This window comes from Motacilla alba, chromosome 1A, assembly GCF_015832195.1.
Source record: "Motacilla alba alba isolate MOTALB_02 chromosome 1A, Motacilla_alba_V1.0_pri, whole genome shotgun sequence".
Classification (NCBI taxonomy): Eukaryota; Metazoa; Chordata; class Aves; order Passeriformes; family Motacillidae; genus Motacilla; species Motacilla alba.
The window spans coordinates 57,172,195-57,191,926 of record NC_052031.1 but is presented as its reverse complement, the minus strand read 5'-3'; the positions used below and the strand labels follow the sequence as shown (position 1 = coordinate 57,191,926).

The following is a 19,732-nucleotide window of genomic DNA, read 5'->3' as shown; positions in this document are numbered from 1 at the left end:
GTATTAGAAAAATAAGGCACGTTAGTAGGGGTTTATGCAGGGCTACTAAGCTGAGACTAGAGAATGAAAGCTCAGAAGGACTTTTGCTCAGTGGGTGACACATAGCAAGTGAGCTAAAGCAGTAAATTCAGAAAGTATTTCAAACAAGCAGTTTTATTCTTGGTTCTCATTAGCTACAGAGAAGGTACCAACTGGAAAATCTGGGCTCCCCACAGCTGCACCTGTACTGCAGTGTGGGCAGTGCTGGCACATTCACCCGTAGCTCTGGCAGGCAGAAATGCCCTCACTGGGAAGACTCCTCTGGTACACCAGGAAATCCTCAGTGCTCCCCGTGCTTTGTTCTTAAATGTATGCAGGGACACATTTCCCCTCTGTCTCTTCACCTTGGCTGGTCTCCATCTATTTCGGCTGTCCTTGCAGCAATGTCAGCAAGGCAGCACCAGGAAAACAAGACAAGAGCCTTCCAGATCAGCCTCAAGCACTTCTACTGGAAGAGCAGAAGAACCTGGAGCCAGCTGTCCACAACTGGAGATGTGGGGTCCTGGGAATGGCTTAGGCTTCAATGTGCTGTTCAGACTGCGCATCTTGGATAAATGCAAGCACAACCCCGGAGCCAAGGGCTAACCTGCACTGCCTGGAACAGCACTGAGCTGGGTGTTTCTTTGTCCATGGACTCAGACTATGAATTCAGCCATGACCAAACCACTGTAAACAGTCAACATGAGTCAGGAAGGTGCTGTGTATCCGCACGAGCCCGAATTGTCTCCATGGCTCAGGGGCACAGATATTTGTGTGCTTAACAGACAGAGGAGACAGAAGGGTGCAAGACTAGACTAGGAGGAGTGGCAGCCACGTGGAAAGCAACCTGCTTTGCCCTGAGACCAAGGGAACAGAGCAGGTCCTGCAGTGGGCAGCATGCACACATACCTCTGCCCTGCACCTCGCGGGCAGCGGGAGGATGTGGCTGCGCCACGTGCACTTGATAACTTGAGAAGAGAAGCAGAATGAGTGTGTTTCTTCCAGTCCCCTGAGCTGTGAATGGCCCCACGCAAATAGCACTGTGTCGGGAGGAACAGAAAGGAGCTCTTGCCAAAGTCCCCCCACAAGACACCTGGAAGGCAGGAGCTCTGCTACTTATCTTGTCCAGGTATTTGGTAAAGATTTAAGTCCATCAAACTGATCATAGTCTTAGACTTTGCCTCTATTTTTCCAATGAAAATAGAGAGGGCAGTGATGATTCTGCAGCATTTACAGCTGGGCAGCCCAGGGCAGCCATGCCTGAGCAGGGTCCAGGAGGTCTGGTCCGGCAGAGCTGTGAACCTGGGATACACCAAGGCTTTATCATGCTTCCAGGAGGACTTCCTTTCACCTCTGTAGTGCTCTGTCCTGATCACCAAACCCTCCCCTCCTACAGCAGCATGATTTAGAAACAGCTAGGCTAAGCCTGAGTGAGCATGGCAGCACTAACAGTACTCATGTTTGTCCACTCTTTGTGTTAGCCCAGTCCCCTCTGTTACTCTGGATAAGACTAAATGCAAAGCTGTATGAATTTTAGCTTTTTTTCTTCTTTTTAACTCAAAACTTCCAATGAGTTTTTGTCTGACTATGCAACCCCTGGTCCTGTCCCTAAATTACCAAAGATGCCTAGGGAGCAGGAGCATGTCCCCGGGTTGCATCTTGCAGCCCCGGGCTGGCAGCCATGGGCGCCGGTGGAACGCAGCCTCTTTGCTCGCCGCTCACTTCTCGAGCCTCGTGATCTCATTATGACAATTTACTGTGGTTACACATGATGCCATTTTCAATGGGTCATAACTCATTCAAATCAAAACCTGTTTTCACCAGCTCTGCTGGTGAGCTTGAGAGGAGCACACGTGACCCTCTCTCCTGTGGATATCCCCAGCTGACACGCGGAGCCGGAGGATCCTGTTTCTGCCACATGCGGTCCTGCTTACAAGACCAACATTCAGCTTCCACCAGTACACGCCGATATTCATTTTAAATTTATTTTGGCTAGGATGTAGCAGAGCATTCATCACGTGCCTGGTGTCGAGCACAGGTGTACTCACTTATACTAAGCTTAGTTTGTGCACAGTGCCTTTCTGGATTGATGCCTTTTTCTTTTTTTTTTTTTTTCAAAATGTTTGCCAGCAAATTTGTCTGCCACTACAGGCACAGAACTTTAATTCAAGGCAGCTACAGTGAACAGAGCTGCACTTGTACCTGAATGTTTCCTGGAAAGCTCTGGTATCTGCACTCATTACAGCTCCTCCTGCTTGAAACACCTGAGGATACCAAATGCAAGGCCATAGGAGCCAGCAGAGGGAACAGGAGCCCTTTCAAGCCTCACAACAACACCAAAGTTCCTAAAGCCAGGCTGCACAGGGAGAGCAATCTGAGACTCCATCATTGTGGCTCCTCTGTTTGCCGAGTACTGCTGCCAGGATTGTGAAATGCACTTTGCTAGTTTTGTTTTTTCCGTCTGCCACTCCCTCACTCCTCCAGGACACAAGGCAGAGACCTCCGGCTGCTTTGGAAAGATTTTTGTGGACTGACCCTGCACCACACTGCAGCATCCAGAGGAATCTGTACAGGTGCCAGATACCCTGGCTGTCCTGAGGCTCCCAGTGTCACCTGCTTCCCTCCTCTCGGCACGACATTACACTGCCTGGAGAGAGGGATGGCCAGGAGCAGCTGGAGACAGGGATGGCACAGGCAGCTAGTACCTCACTCGCTGCCACACGACACTGTGGAGCACATGGAGCAGATGTGGCTCTGCAGCTGGAACCACCCTGCACCACGTGCCAGCTCATCTCGGCCACCACAAGCCCCAGAGTCACGGGACTTCAGTGACAGACTCACGTGTGCCCAGTTATTGCCTTCCTAGAAATGCTGTGACAATCTCTTCCAGGAATGAAACCCAGGTGTGGTTTCATTACATATCAGGAAAATCTGGGCCTTTTTTTTCCCAAAGTATTGTCAAGGACTTGATCCAAGTTCTAAGAGAAGCTGATGGTTTGCATGGACTGGAGACCTCCTGAAAAGATGCTGCTGACTTTTGTAGGTGGCAGAGAGGCAACAGGTCAAACATCTGCCCACAGGTCCTACTTGAGTACCAAGAGCTGTGTTAGGTGCAGGCCTCTTGTTCTCAGCTGCAATACACATCTGATGAAATCAGTCCAGCTGTGTATTTTTGTCATGCAAAGGATCAGAAAGATTCGAAATTTGGTAGGAGACACATTATAACCTGCCAAGCTGTCTTTAGGTTAAAAATACTTACCTAGCTTTCACTGATAGTTCCTTTATAGTGCACACAGCAGGTACTTTCGCTTGCTGAATTGCACGCTTTTGCCAGTCAGTATGATCTTACTTTTTCATTGCATTATGAACTGCAGAACTTTATTAAAGGGCAGTGTAAAAATTAGCTTTGGCAGACAGCTCTGTTTGCTGAGTCTCTACCAAAAACAAACAGCAGTTGGTGCTGGGGACAACAAACTTTTGATAACAGACCTGCCGGGATCCAGAAGACAAGTTGGACAAGGCTCCTTAGCCAAAAATTTCAGTGCTCATAGGGGAACATACGCTCTTGTGACTGCTCAGCAATGAGAAAGCTATTTTTACTTCAAGGTAATTGACTGCCAATTAACTGGAGGTCATTAACATGTTTGTACACCCCCAAACATTTGTTCTGGGACTTAAACGTTTATGGGCTCGGTGCAGGGTTCACCTTGACCAACACCTTCAAGCTGTAACATGCAGGAGCACTCCTGGGGGTGTGCAGGATGTTATCTGTCATGCCTTACCTATTGCTCTTAGAAATCCAACCATTTTGCCCAGGATAGTGTTCACTCAGAAATTTGAACCCTGCCTGGAATGGAGAGGCAATTTGGAGGAGGAAGGCAGGCTGCTGGCAGGGAGCAGGGCAAACCTCTGCAAACAGCTGTCACGGGACTCAATCAACAGCCACCAGGTTAGCCTGAGGTGACACAGCTCGAGCATTAATGAGCTCACAGAGGGTGAGCTATGTAGACGGGATGCTTTTAAACGAAGTAGCTGCCTGGATAAATAATTAATTGTGAAAATGTACCGAAATCTTCTTTCTAAACAACCACTGTTTAAGGCAGTATAATGTTAGTTGTTATTGTTATTTCACTCTTGCACAGGACGGCAGCAATTCACAGCCCACCTACGGATCACAGCGTCTTCCCTCTCCACACTCTTCCCGCAAGCGTAACTTGTGCCTCGCAGGATCCATATTTAAGCAGACATCTGTGTCCAGGGCACAGCGTCAGCCAGACAGGAAAGCTGCAGGGACTGAAAGGAGCTGCAACCTCCTCTCTGCCAGTTCAGCTGGGGGAAAGGGGAAAAAAAAGGGAAAAAAGGCAGGTGGGGCGAGCCAAAAGGCTGTGGGCCAGAGAGACTGCACACGAGCAGAGCAGACATTTGGTGTGGTGATCCAGCGTGCTCGCCTCCTCCGTCCTCCCCCTTGGCTCGCGATGCTCCAGCCACAGGCACACCTGCCCCAGGGCCGGGCCTCTGTGCAGTGCTCTGGGTGCACATACTCGAGGTGCCCAGGGCAAGGGCACATGCCTGAGAAATCACAGGGCTTAGGATTTGCTCCTCAAGCTCGCTGGAAAACCTCAAACCCTCTGTCTCAGAAAGGCAGGCTCAGAGCAGAAGTCTGCGTCTGCCTCCTGCAGTTTTCCGTGCAACTCTCTCCTTCCCTTCTGTGGGCTTTCCAGGGGCATGGCAGAGCTGTGGGATAAGTCCTCCCTTAGGTAAAATATTGCTATTTTTCTGACTTTGCTGGCTCCAGTTGAGCATGGATGGAGGAAAGACTGAAGAAATCTGTTTAGAGTTTCCAAACTTGGTACTAAGCCTCTCTTGAGCCATCCCTGTCCTGTTGGCGCAGCCAACTGGCTTCAATCAAGCTCTCACGCTGAGCTGAATCCATGCTTTTGGAGTAATTGGCAGAGAGATGTTTCTTTAGGAGGTGCTGGTTTCACAGGCTAGCAGCGAGGTGGATCAGCTGCAACCAGCAGGAAAGACTGGGCTGAGCCTTTAAGAAATAGATTACTAGATAACAGTGAGAGAAAATAGGTCAAAGAGTAGGACAAGAGGGATGAAGTAGAGGAGCAAAGGCAGCCTAATGCAGACTTTCAGCCGGTGCAACTGCCAGGGGCTGCGAGGGCCACGCTGCCGTCAGCTGTGCCAGACTCATTTCTCCAGCATGCTCTAATGCAGCGACTCTCAGCCCTTTCCACCCCGTGACTCCTTGCTGCAACATGAAAACAAGCCCTTTCAGGATTTGCCTCCTATCTGTTCACCAGGAAAAGTGGTGATTACTGCTCATTACTTTTCCTGGGCTGTGACCTGCCCTGCTGCATGCACCAGGGCAGGGGAGCAGCCTCTGTGTCTCCCAGCCCACAATTCTGCAAGGATCCTTCTTTCCTCGGTGACTCAGCAAGGCTGTCATCAGGAGGGCTGTGCCCCAACAGCAAGGCTGAGAAAACAGGGGTGCTGGAAGCCCTCTTGCTCCTCATCTAGATGGTTGCTGAAGGGTGCACAAGAGGAGCGTGGGCATCAATCACCAGGAAGGTTTGCTACCAGCACCTTCATGTGCTGTGCTGGGCTGTCCTGGAACACATCTTTGTTGGCAGGCAGCAACCACAGCAGCAGCCCCCAAAAAAATCTCCGACAGCTTTCGGAAGACTGAGCCTCTTTAGAAAGACTGTTGCCCCTCAAGTGCTCCTTTGGGTTGGCAAAATTCTGGTGCACTGGTGCTGAGGAGAGACCCTGCTGGTCATCCCATGGCCTCCAGGGCTGAGAAGTGGCACTGCCAGTCCTCAGTGCCCTCAGCATGAGGGCAAACAAACTGGGCATCAGTGCTCTCCAGCAGGCAGCCCCTGCCCTTTCAGGCATGAGAAGGAACACTTCACTCCCCTTTTCTGGGCCAGCACCTTGAATAAATACTTTAGCACCACATACAAAGAGATCTATTTACTGAGAACAATTCTGTATGTCTGAAATGCAAATAAATCCATCCATTCTCTTCCTAGTGTGCTGCCCATATAAGCAGAGAGAGATCAGTCCAAATGACCTTTTGAAAGCTTTTTTTTTTTTTTTGTCTAGGGACAGAGTCTGGTCCTAAAAGTCCAGCGTTATGTAGCTCCTATAGCCACCTTAAAAAGGGATTTTCAAGATTTAAGCTATTGTGTGCTTTAGATGACACAGGGCAATAACCACTTTGTGATTTAATCACAGACAATAATAATTTGGTTCAGTGCATGATTCAGCTAATCCACAATTTGATAAATGTTCATCCTAAACTACAAACCTAAATAGCTTTCTGCAAATCCTGTTTGACACTTTAACGTTAAGACTGTATTTTGATAAGCAATCTGTGCTGTACAAGAATATAGAGAGGGAAATTAGGAATTGTTATGCATCTATATGCATCCAGAACAGTAATTCAAAGAAAATAAAAATAAACCTTGACAATTACAGATAAATCTTTATGTAACAAGAGAACTAATAGGTTTGGCTGGGTCTGCACTGGATTGATATGTGCTACAGTTCCCACAGCTCACAGAAAAACAGAAAAACCTGTTACCCCCTGAAAGAAGGTTGAAACCACAACACATACCCACAGTCTGCTTTAGCAGTGTCATTGATGCATTTACTTCCATTTTAACTTGGCTGAATGTTTTTGAGGGCTACACCAGAATCTATCACTGTAATTCTGAGTAATTGGGAGTTCTTCAAGACTGATATCCAGGCCAGGCAGTTATAAATGTCTCAGTGTTTCTGTATCAGCATTCCCACTTATGATACCCCTGCAAAAATTATGGTGAGGAATGATAATAAACCCCAAATTGCAAAGAATTTTCTCTGACGCCCTCTGGGGCAGTTTAGACACTCAAATTTAAGCTCTGTAAAGAACAAGCACCAAAATATTTCTGCTTATCAAACACACCTAAGGGACTTTGCATTTACCTCCAAAAGATGGAAATAATAATGAAAGTAATTTTTTTCCATAAGTTTGAATGTGCTCTCACACTGCTGTTGTGGGCAAGCCACGTGCTGACAGCAGTTCTGTGAGTCACAGCCTGTCCCTGGACAGGAAAAGGCCACCCTGACCCCGGCTGCAGCAGCCACAAAGGGAGAGATCCCATTTCAGTAACTCTGCCTTGGAAGGTGGCAAGCAGAAACCAAATTAAGCAGCTTTGTCTCTGAGATGGCACATTCCAGCCACTGTCCAGGTAAGACCCAGGGATCTGCAGGTGTGCAGGGACCACAGGGGATCACGAGAGAGCCAGGGCACAGCTCCAGCGTGCTTGGAGAGCCCCAGCTTGTGTCCCACCCCAGCACTGCTCTCCTTGAAGACACCTTTGCTTCTGGTGTCGTCCCTTCCCCATGGCACATTTCTGAGCTGTTGCTTTCTTCTGCTGTATCAATTGCTCTCTGCCATTTTATCTTTCTCATAACCCTGATAATTGATACTGTCCTGTGCAAATATTCAAGAATCCCAACACTACCATCAAAAGCTAGGATATGGTCCATAATATCTGCGCCCTTAAAATACATACAATTATAAATTTGTGTAAAACATGAGTTTATTTTTCCACATTCCTATGTTTTCATGTTGTTAGTGGTTATGAGACATACTTTAGGAAAAACACTTCAGATCATTTATTTAAAATAATTAATTATTTCTGATATAATCCCTGGATCTTGTGCATAACGAAACATCTGGTACAGAGGTTAGAAAAATGTTCTTGGCTTTTTTTTTCATCTTTTGTTAAACAGATGTTGTTGATACAAAACACAGAACTGTAAATCATAGCCTGCATGTGGACACAGACTGTCACTACTGAGCAGAAATTTACTGTGGCTAGATAGAGGTTTGAAACAGCAATGAATCACTGGCTTACTAACTTTGTTCACGTGGGTATGGTTTCAATATTCTGACATTAAGCGCACATGTCCTTAAAGAAAGGACCTTGTAATGGCAGCCTGGGAGGCACTGGCTCAGCTCCAGCTGTCTTGGTGTGGGAAGCTCAGCACAATGCCAGGACAGCCTGTGTGCAGGGGAATGTGGCAGGTCTCTGTCTGTGCCCTCCCAGCTGGGTGTGCCCGGGGTGCTGCTGTGGAACCCCACAGGCTCAGCTCTCCCAGTGCCACTGGGGCAGTCCTAGCACAGCAGAGGGGCTGAGCTGCCCGTGCAGCCTCAGCTCCGCCACCAAAATGCTTCCAACTCTAACCTGCTCCTCCCTCCTCTGCTTCCCCTGCTGCTCCCCACAACATTTCAGTGAGTTCATGCTTGGTTTGTGGGCCAGGACCCCGCCGAGCCCGGCAGCAGCGTCGCTGCTTCCCGTTGGCTTTGTTTAGAGTGACCAGAATTCCGATGCCTCTCTGGCCCCTTGTCTTTTCCACTCCCACACTGCTTGCACCAGCAAGCTGGAGCCCCCCTTCTCCCAATCCTCTTTTAATATTGATTTTCCTTCACAAAACACACCAGCAGCACACTCCAGATGCTGATCTCTAGACAAAAGCCAGTGGCATCAATCCCACTGCAATGTAAACATCCCCTGCAGTACCAGGCCACAGATGATGTCTCCTCCTTAGACACATATGGACCAACCAGCTGGTGAGGACACCACAAATTTGGACCTGCTTTTGTCAATATGCCTGGTTTGACCCAATGGATCAAGGTCTAACTCCATGGTAAACTCCAAGCCATGACCTCTGCTTCCTAGCTTTTGAAGCACAGGATTCGGGAGCATTTGTGCTGAAATTTATGTTTTGGGGATTTTTTCACATTTAACTTTAATTTTCTGGTCCTGTCACCTTGTGTTTTGCAAGTACTGTCCATTTCCTGGCTTTAGCTTCAATTTGGTGCAACGGAATATTTGGGAAATACAAAGACTCAGCTGGAGACTCGTTTTTCAGAGGCTCAGGACTTGACCTTGTTCTCAGCTTTACACAGGCAGAGCTCTGCTGATGGCAGTGCAATTGTTCTGGTTTAGGATGCTGCCAGAGCAGAGGCATTTTGAGTCCTGATCTGAATGTTCCTGCTTCAGGCCCATTTTCATTCTGATGTATTTTGCACATGGGGCAGTATGAAAGGACAACTGAAAGAATAACACTTTCTTTGAAATATAATAAGAATTATTGACTACCACCACACAGAAGAGATTTTTAAGCAATGATACAATCATGCACAAAATCATGGAAACATTAAGGTTGGAAAAGACCTGGAAGATCATAAATGCACATACTTGAGTACCACTCAGAGGAGAGGATTAAGATCTAAGTTCCTCTATGAAGCATCTCTTGAGAAAACAACACCAAGCAATGGCCACCTTCCAGCCCTATGGGCTTGAACACTATCAACCTGCTCTCTGATCCCTTGCTCTGCTCAAATGCTTGTCAGTGGCTTCCTCTGCACAGCAAGAACAGCTCCTTGCCCATGCAGGCACAATGGCCAAGGATTGGCCTCATGGCAGGTCTGGCTGCAGCACACAAGGTGCCACCTATCCACTTGTGCTTTTATTCCCTTCAGGAAATATGTGGGAAACAGCAAAACTGGGCCGTCTACTTGTTCAGGTTTGTGTCTACTGTGGGTTGTTTTCAAGGCTGCAGGCATAGATGAATAAAAGAAAAACCACCATGGTACTGCATGACCCTTTATCTGCCCATACTGCATTTTCATTTAGTGCTTTTGCTAGGAAATATTATGGATTCTCTGTACAGATCTGCTTTTTCTTTTTTGGTTTTTTTTCAGTTTTGTTTTTTTTTTTCAGCATTTTAAATGGTTTGCTGTGTCCAGTTAAACTGAATTTTTGCTTGAGAACAAGCAGATGATCAGTTTCACAGGCCTGAACTTAGGATTTTCCTTCCCCATCACCAGCAAAATGAAAAACAGAAACAAAACATTGTAATCACATGTGCATAAAATACACAGGGTTCATTAAATATGATTTAAAGCTGCCTGTTTGTTTTGGAGGCTCTTTAGAGCTCCTACTACCCCAAACTCACAGAAGTGTAATGTGATTCCCGATCTATTGAATTTTGGAGGATGGCTGTAGTGGGTTCCATTATATATAAATTGGATGCAGCCACTTTACAATCTCCGATATATACTTTTATCTCAAAATGCCCTGTGAGGCAATTGTGCAAAGTACTTTATCAGGGATTGTTGTTGGTAATATTGCAAGAATTCATGATGTAAAAAATACATCAATGCCATTTAAATTGAACAAAATGGTTCATCTTTTTTTTCTTGTAGAGCATTTTTAACCATCTTCTCAACAAATTTGTTCAATAAATACTGTATGAAACAAACATTTTGCACCTTGTCCCACAGAAGCAATTTGCCAACCTGATTGATTTCTTTCTCTACAACTAATCTGATTTCTTTAGGCTATACATCTTTGCTTTTATTAAAGATGATGCAATCTTAGCTTTTTATCATACACACATCCACCATACAAACAAGAGAGAAGACTCTGCAAAGCAGCCTTGCAACCAAATAGAAAAGCCTGACACAAATCTCATAAAGCTGATCCCAAAAGATAAATAGCACAATGAGACCAAAGTTACACAAATTCAGAAACTTATCCATGCAGAGTAATATGGGCCAGTGAATTTTTCCTTCCATGATGGATTCAGCAAACAAGTAACTTCATCATATCTGCAGCACCTTGTAAATCAAGCTCAAGCCAATGTTGTACTAAATCCCCTCAAATCTTGCTGCCTCTGCATTGTGAGAGGTCAGAAGCAGAACTGAATTTTTTCTGTAGCCTTTCCCTGGTTTGCATCTTGCAGAATCTCACTGCTATGTTTTGAGTCCCAACAACTTCAGGCCTATTTACTTTTAAATGTAGTTCCTAGCAAGGCAATATATTCACCTCTCTGTTCTTTTACTGACTGCCCTCATGTCTTTGGGGAACCCCGCTGTCCTTCCCTTCCTCAGCATCTGCAGTTATCTGTCTTGGCCATAGACAATTTTTCAGTCTCTTTCCCATTCAAGCAGCCAGAGGCTCAGTACCACTGTAATACAAAGACCAGTAATTGTTTTCAAATGTTGCAATAATATTCTCAAATAGCACTGAAGTGTTTTGTGTCTGTTGCTTCTCCCATTGAGCAAAATCAAATTAATTCAGTTGACACGTTTCAAGATCTGCTCATCACACTATTCCTCTGGGGTTCAACTTCTTATCACTAACAGTGATCCCAGTTAAGGTCCAGCTTTCACTGGCAAAGCCCTGTGCTGCCAGTCCCAGGAGAATCAGGGCTCTGTCACTGCCAGGATTTTAAGCGCAACAGTAGGTGCCTATGCAGTGCCTTGGAAAGCCTTTCCACCACTTGGAATCACAGACTAAAGGTCTGCCCACACACAGATCCATCTCAAGCCACAGGCTTCTTTAACAAAGGGATAAAAGATGGCTTTTGCAGGCTGCCTGGAAAGTTAACAGCTCCAGTCTCTGGCAGGTTGAGGCGAGGGTGGATTCCAGCAGGGAACTGCAGCCCGTGTCCTGCCAGCAGCACTGCTCTGCTCGGGGCGCTCCAGCTGGAACACCTCCCCTCCCTGCTCCTGGGGATGTGCAAGTTTCAAGGAACACAGCCTCATGTCCAGACCCTTCCTTGAATTTTTAAGGCCAGCAGCAAGCAAATGAACAGGAACCCAACTCAGCTCATTTATTTTAATTTGCAAATTTAACAAGTAAAAGTTGGAAGGAGGACAAGGAGGCTGTGACTAGACTGTATTATCAAGGCAGAACCCATCTTTGCCGCAAAATCTTTGAAGCCTAAACAGACAGGTGGCCAAATCTTGAAATCAAGCTAAGCTTAAAAGTGAGCCACAATATCACAGGGGCCAAAAAGACTAGGTCTGGGTAGCATCAAACTGCTGATTCTGGATCTCAGGGGGAAAAAAAGCCCAAATATCAATGAATATACTTTTGAGGAGTTTTATGCTCTGCTCTGTTAACTTGAAATTATATCACAGCTGTGTCCATAGAAGTGATTTTAAAGGAAAGAAGGAAATGGACAGGATTGTGTTGGTGCTTTAGAAGTTAACAAAAATGTGAGGGGCTGAGCAGAGACAAGGGTTCTGTGCCATGGCCATTCCCTCCCCAAATCAGTTGGGGGACAAAGGTCATCACCATCCCCTCACTGCACACAGAAAACCTGCCTGTGCTGCAGCACCGCCCTGGACACCAAGCTCTCTCCCGCTCCAGGAGATGACATCATTTCTAAGGAGGCAGGATCAGATCCATGGCTTCCTGTTCAAGCAGCAGCAGGATAATTAATTTTGCCTGTCTGAAAAGGATGTGTTAAACATAAACTCACTGAAACCTCAAGCTTTTGCAAGGAGGGACCAAATGAAGCCCACCTTTTCCTTTATTTACCCATGTCTCATGCATCACTGAGCCAAGCAGGCCAATTAAATTATTTATGGCAGGCCAAAGAGCCCATTGCTGGAAGATGCAGAATCCTTCAAGTATAAAAGAAGATGCTCAGCTCTTTTGAAGAACAGGAGCTTTGCGCAAAGATGCAAAGTCCTCACGTGATGTTAACTTCATGCTTGGAGAAACACAAATGAGCAAGAAAGCAGCTAATTAGGCATGTTACTGTGATTGCTTATTTTATGAAGTGGAGAGGGAGGTGTTCAGCAATTTAATGAGATAATAGCATAGAGGCAAATTGTACAGAGAAGCAAAAATAGCAGTGGTCTTCCCACAGAAATGAGATTTATTTTTGAGGAACAAGAAAAGCAACAATAGAAAAATAACTCAATACCTAGCGGCAGAAAGAACAGTGCCTCAATTTATCCTGTCCATGTAAAACCTGGCTAATACTCGGATATCTGAGGGTGGCTCAATTTTAGTGACTGTATCACTCAATAGTAATCAACTCTGAGGTCCTCTGTGGATTTGGGGCAGGCCTTGATGCAGAAGAAAGATTTTCTCTGGGACCTGATGCACCTAATCCAAAGCCCTGGACTCCCCACAGGGCCCATGCCCAAGTGGAAGGAAACAGAGTTCCATTCTCACTTGCTCTCCAATTTTGAGCACAACAGAAAAATGGGAGCTGTAAATCATCTATTTAGGTGTATTTCTTTAATTGCTTATTTTATGAAAACCCAACTGCAGACAAAACCAACACTGCATTTCCTAGGAAATAAGCCCTTGTCAGAGACCTCAGATCTTATTTAGCAGCTGGCTTTTGCGCTCTTGGTGTTACTGCCATGGTAAGTAATTACTCATAACGTGACATGCATCATATCAGCCTTTTAAAAGTAATTAAGAAAAAGTTGCATTGCTTAATGATATGTACATACATCTCATACTTGCAAGTTTCCCTTAGATAAAATCTACTAGTTTTTGGAGCAAAGCCAGTCTTAAAAAGTAAAATAACCCAGCCCTAACAATGGGAGCATTATTAACTTCCCAAAAGCTATAAACTCCATGCTCCACTCCAGCACAACATTTCTGTGCCCAAGTCCTGTAAGGGTTTTCAAGCCTGTGAGTTGTCAGATCAGAAAGTTCATGCTGAACTGGAATTAATGATAATGAAGAAGCCTTAAAAAAACCAGTTTATTTATAATGAACCAGTTTAAGAGCAGCAGCTCACCATCCCTGTCAGATTCAGCTGCAGCAGCTGAAGGGGTCCCTCCAAATAGCTGGTGCCCTTTCTCCCTGCTGATATTATCCCACCTATCCAGAGGCAGCAGAACCAGAGCCGTGTCCTCTCCTCAACTAGTGCAGTTCAGACTGGCATGACTTCAGTGGCCATCAATTTTCACATTAGTACTCTAGGCTGTGAACTGCAGCAGCTCAGGAGTGAACAAACATGTCCCTGGTCCTCCCCCCCCTGCTCTCACTGCGGCAGAAGGGTCTGGTGGACATCTGGAGGAGGAAACTCCTGGAGTTGTCTGGGATGAAATCACCAAAGTGCATGTGAAAAGCACAGGAAGTGTCTTCCCAAGATCCCAAGTGCCCATTCTGCAGCATTCATGCTACTTTGGATTGACATTTCCCTGCTTTAGGTCATTCTCTCTACCCATACGGTGTTTTGTGATCCGTGAATGTAATATCTACAGAACTAGCAGAGAAAATTTTACCTCCAAAATTCAAAAGGGTGATGGATAACACAATAGAAGAATTTTGGATGTCAGAACTTTTTTTCTTCTTTCTGCAAAGAAGCTTTATTTTAAGAGCAGAGGTCAACAGCCCTCTTAGTACATATAATTTTATTACATTCTTTGACAAAAATCGACAGCAGTAAAGAACAGCTTGTTCCACAAACCCCCATGCTGTCAGCATGCCCTTCCCCTTTCTGTACAGCACTTTTTCACTGTCTCCGCCTCTCTTGCCTGAATTTCCCTTGGAGCTGCCTCCCCTAGAAGCTCCACGTGGCTTGCTCGGGGATGGCCACTGAGTCTGTCAGACATCAGGGGAGCACACCATGGTCTGGCATCGGTGAAATGCCTTTTGCTCACGGAGCAACCCTGGAGCAACCTCCCCCAGGGTGTGAGGGGATGGACAGGCAGCCTCCTGACCCACAGCTGTTGGGTTCTGTAGGTGCTCTTGGCTCACACCTTGGCTGTTTTGACACTCGGCCACATCTGCTGGGGCTGGCTAAGATGAAGAAAATCCCCTTTGCAAGGTGTGCCAGGGGCTGTACGCAAGCAGCCCTGGCTCCAGGAGGGAGCTTGTCCCCTCGCCCTGCTCCTGTACCGGGGGGGGGCACAGCCTCATGGAGCAACTCTGGCCACGACCTGACCCCTAGGAGCAGCCAGGAGCTGCCATGGCTCACATCACACCTCCCCTCCCGAGGTGGGAACACGGCAAAAGGCAGAGCAGCGAGGTAGGAGAGAGGAGGGTGCTGAGGGAAAAGGGCTGGCGCTGCCCAGCACACAGCATGGGCAGAATGACAACTATTGTGAGGCTTCTCAATGGCTCATTTGGCATTATTCCCAGCGCTGCTTTTCAATCTAACACCCACTTCTGGGTATCTAATAGAAAAAGAAGGCAAAACCATGAGCTTGGAGATAGGAAGAACAGAAACAACAACACCAGCTCAAAGAAGCACTAAATTCAGCTGAATTTTCAAAACTTCAGTATTTAAAAACAGCAAACCAAACAATCAGAATGTTTCAAAAGGGGAATGCATTTTTCCTCATGACATGGTTAAATATTTCTTTTATTCAACAATTTAAAAGAAAAATAATAATGAAAAAAAGCTGACCCCTCCAAAATATTTAAAATAAAACAGTTAAAATATTTTGTCACGTGGCCAATGCCAGGTCATTGCTGTGTGACATAAGTGCTTTTAAAAAAACTGAATCAGAAGACAATTGTTCAGAATTTCAGACTGGTGTTGCTCAGCCTATCTGTACTGCTTCCTCCCTGCCACATTGATGGGAATAAAAGGTTCATGGTCTCAATGACCATAATGGAGAAAGGAACCTGTAATTTCCCAGCAAAGATTGCCTTGCTTTTGAAGAGATGTCCAATTCACTGCAGTATCCTTTACTCTTAGGCGCATAGGCTGGTTTTAGAGCATTTTTCAGCTGACTGAGGAGTTACATAATTGCACAATTACATCCAATTACATAACTAGGGTAAATAAGTAATAATATAATTAGGTGCTGTAATTATGTAGTTATGACAGGTAGCACTAATGCTGATAAAAGCCATTACAAAACTTGCTGAGAACTGTGGATAGAGCACGTGAGAATGAAAGTTTCAGGGCTTCGTTTGCTGAAGTCTTTCATTCTTTCAAAGGGAAAAATAACTAATTGAACTGCTAAGCCAATAGCCTTTTATGTTTGCAAATGAATGGAGGTGCAAATCATAGGCTAATTCATATCTCTGTTGAGCTGCAAAAAATTCAGTAACTAATCATGTCCTCTTTTTTTCACCTCCATATATCTATTTACAGCTACCAAGGCTTGGGTGAAATATGTGTGTACAAATTACACCTCTGAAAAGAGAAGTATAAAAGTTTGGACATTAACCTTCATTGGTTCAGTTACCACACTAAACTGTCTCCTCTGACAAATGGACACAAGGAATATTTAAAGATTGCTGTATCAACGTAATACAAGTTATGTGCATCTCTGGGTTTGCTAGGGATGGTGTTTCTGGTCAAATAGGTCAGATAAACAGGGTTTTTCTACAGGAATGAAAGTTTAATAGGGAATCAATTCATGCAGGTTCTCAGTGCAAACACAAGGCATGCAGCCAGCTTTTCAAAGTTTCTGTCTCTTTGGAAATTGTAGAATACCTGTCTGACTTCATAAAAGAGGCCTGGAGAGCAAACAAATAATAAAACCTACTGCCCTGCTTTAATATTCATTAATATTTCACCCAATAACTGATAAAAGATAGTGTACAAGAAGAAAGGGCAGCACTGGAAGAGCTGACGTGCTTTATTCCCACCAACATCTCCATAAAGCTTGAGGTGTATAAACTGCATGTTGCTTTAGAATACATTTTATGCTTGATGCTTTTTTCTAAAAAGAAAAAAAAACGAGAAAAATTAATACCTTTCTTTATGAAAGCTGGATAGCTCCTGACTATTTCAATCACTGCGCAGAGCAGTATGCTAAGCACTGAAACAAACACAGAGCTTCTGGGAAAATCAAAATCACAGGGAACACCGGGAGTTTGCAGAGACAATGGCCACAGTCCAGAGCAAGAAAGTAAAAGAAGTGCTCTACCCCAAGGTCATCTGAGGCCAGAGACATACAAGATAATGAGAATGTCTTGGAGCAAACCACCCCTGGAACAGAAATACAAGTGAACTTGGAACTCTGCAAGGATCTTGCATTTGAGTGAGGGGTGCGTACAACATCACCCACATGTTTCTTTCTCCTTCTTGAGCTGAAAAACTGGAGAAGTGAACAATGATGTGTAAATAACTCCCATCCATTTTGGCATCCGGTCTTTCAAATAACATTCTAAAACAAGGAAACCACAGTATTCCTGTTTTTTTTTTATCTGTTGTGCTATCAGCAACCTTCCAACCAGATGCTGCACTGTTTGCTGGACTAATGATACATAGAGAAGACTGAGAGTCACAAAGTAGACAGTCATATTTTTGGGCTCTGACGAGGGTAGGCAATAGAGAAAAGGACTATCGGAAATTGTAGATGTTTTTCCTGGTGCTTAGTTAATACTGATCATTATTCCAATGTTACTTTTTGCAATACTTTGTAAGACAGGAGTAGGCAAATGTAAATAATAATTGGTTTCTTACTGCAGTTGTAGGGACAGTGAGGATGACACCTGGAGCTAAACTCTACTTTCTATTAAAGTTACTGCAGCATACTCCAAAATTTTGACCTATGAGTACTGAAGGACTTGAAGACTGGATTTGGGTAGAAGTTCTCCTTAAGTGATTTGGCTGTGAAAACACAGAATTCCATTAAATTCCACAGAATCCATTAAAGCTACAGAAGCAACCATAGAAGGTATTCCTGATCATAACAAAAACAATTAGAATGAAGAGAGTTCTTCCAGGAGTATGATTCACAGAGTTTTTTGAGCCATATTCTGCATAGTATGAAATATAAAATCTCATTCCACCTTGTCCTTTTCAAAGAGGTCCTGAGACTGCCCTGCTATCCCAACCACCCATATTTATAAATATTTCCTGCAATCCCACACAGTCCCAACAAGCCTTTTTCAGCAATGAGTCAATTCCATTGGCAAGTCCCTTGTAAAAGGTTAATTTCAAGTCTCTTTTTTGCCAGATCCTAACCAGGATGTGCTGTCTTGCCTGGGACTTGGTCACCTCTCCCAGCATCACAAGGATGGTCACACAGCTTTCAGGCTGTCAGAGTCTGAATCAGCTTATCTGTCCTTATGACAAAAGCCATGCTTAGCTTAATTAGTGCATGGAATGCAGCACATCTCACGTGCCTGTGGTGTAATCCATTACTATCAGGCTGTGTTTGGGACACACCAAACACTCTTCTTCCAGTCAAATATCATACTCCATTCCTGCAGTCAGATTATTTTCTTTAATTTCTTAGTATTCCTTGTAGCATGTGGCATACAGTAAATTCTCTGGCTCCAAGAGAAAGCGTCCTTTTTTTTGTTCACTTAAGAAGCTCCAATTGCTTTTGCTATGCAGCACATCTTCCCTGGATTTCATACTAGGAATTTAAACTACACAAAGACTACACACAACTACTAATCCCATACCAGACACTTGTAGCTTGTTCAACTATTTATTTCTCTTTTTTTCTCCCACTCTACCTTTATACTTTCATCCCACGTAAGCCTTACATTTCTTAATCCATAGGTACCTCTCCAACATCCAAAATAACCTTTAACTGGAAAAAGAGAGTTTAATAATCCCATAATCTGGATTGCTGCTAACCCCTTAAACTACCAGCCCTCTGCCTTAGAGGAACAGGGGCTTTGAGAAATCAGTTCAGTGCTTGGGGTCACGTGACTTTTTGGTGCTTTTCTGTTTTAGATATTCAAAAAGGAGTTCCAGCCATTAACGCAGAAGCAAAATACATTTGTGAACTACACATCAGAAAAGTCAAACCACTGCTGCCACAGGATGAATATACTTACTATGATTATTAATGCATCTCTTGGAATTAAACATTAATACTTAACATACATACCACAGACTTTTAAAATCCTACAAACATTGCAGGGAGAGGAAGAGGAGGAATGAACAAATGAGACAGGCCCCAGAGTCTGGTTCCAGAAATTAAAATGTATTTCTGACATAAGCTAAAATATTTTCATGGGTAACAGAACAACTTGCCACTATGAATAATTTCTCATAATGCAACAGAGTCTACAAGGATTTGTTTTAGATTTTCTCCCTCACCCACCAAAGAGCAGAAGTGTAGATCCATCACTGCCTACAGCATAAACACCCTGAGCTGGGCAATGAGTCTGATGGTTCAAAATTGAAGGAAATAGGCTGTTCCTCTGCACCTGAGCACTGAATTCCCCTCACCTGCCACAGCACCTTCTCTTCTAGTGGCAATAGCACTTACAAAAGCTCAATTTAACTGCAGCAATCAAGCATACACTCCTGTCTAAACACCACCATTTCCACTAATGTGAGTTCTTCAAGGTAAACTCTGCATAAGCCTGCACAGTGCGTGGCAGTCAGCTCTAATTTTAGCCTGCTCCCAATTAGGCATCTTGTCTAAACTAACCATTTCGGCTCTCAATGGAGTGAGAAAGGTGAGTCAGCCCAGCTATCCTGGATACCCATCTGAAGGCAGAATAAATAACCCAGCTTTCTGCACTGTCAAGGCAGAAAGGAGCTGGGATCGATTGAAACCTGGCACCAGACCCGACGACAGCTGAAGTTAAAGGAGAAGAATCTTCCCCTTGGCTAAACTAGGGAGTAAAAGGCCACCCAGCACCTCAGTAATGAGGCTGGGTAGTATGTCCAGCCAAAGGCTTGATGAGGGATAGCAGGGAGAGAGTCTTGATAAGAAATGTGGCTCCAGAAGTGCATAAACAGCGAAGCCTGATGCACATTTGGTTACAGCCTCCTCCGGGATTCAGACATACGCCAGCTCTGCAACCACAGAGCCTGGCACAGGCCCTGAGCAGTGCAATACCTGCCAGCAAGTCCACAGGAAGAAAATGCTGCACCAGAATATCCCAGCAGGCAGGCAGAATTCCTCAAAAATGAAGCCCCAAGCCAGGCAGCCTTGATAATCCACTCCTTTCAC

The 19,732-nt window shown here is 44.9% G+C and overlaps 1 protein-coding gene across 8 annotated transcripts in view; it reads right to left on the bottom strand.

Annotated features, from left to right (window-relative positions):
• ITPR2 (inositol 1,4,5-trisphosphate receptor type 2) overlaps window positions 1–19,732 on the bottom strand; it is a 243,926-nt gene that overhangs the window by 4,375 nt on the left and 219,819 nt on the right. Inside the window, exon 56 of one of the 8 annotated variants that reach the window (XM_038154651.1) lies at window positions 8–16,525. The exons of the other annotated variants lie outside the window; for them this stretch is intronic. Within the exon in view, the coding sequence (XP_038010579.1) occupies window positions 16,442–16,525 (84 nt within the window). The 3' untranslated portion in view covers window positions 8–16,441. Of the gene's footprint in view, window positions 1–7; window positions 16,526–19,732 lie in introns of those variants that run through there. 8 annotated transcript variants of the gene reach the window in all.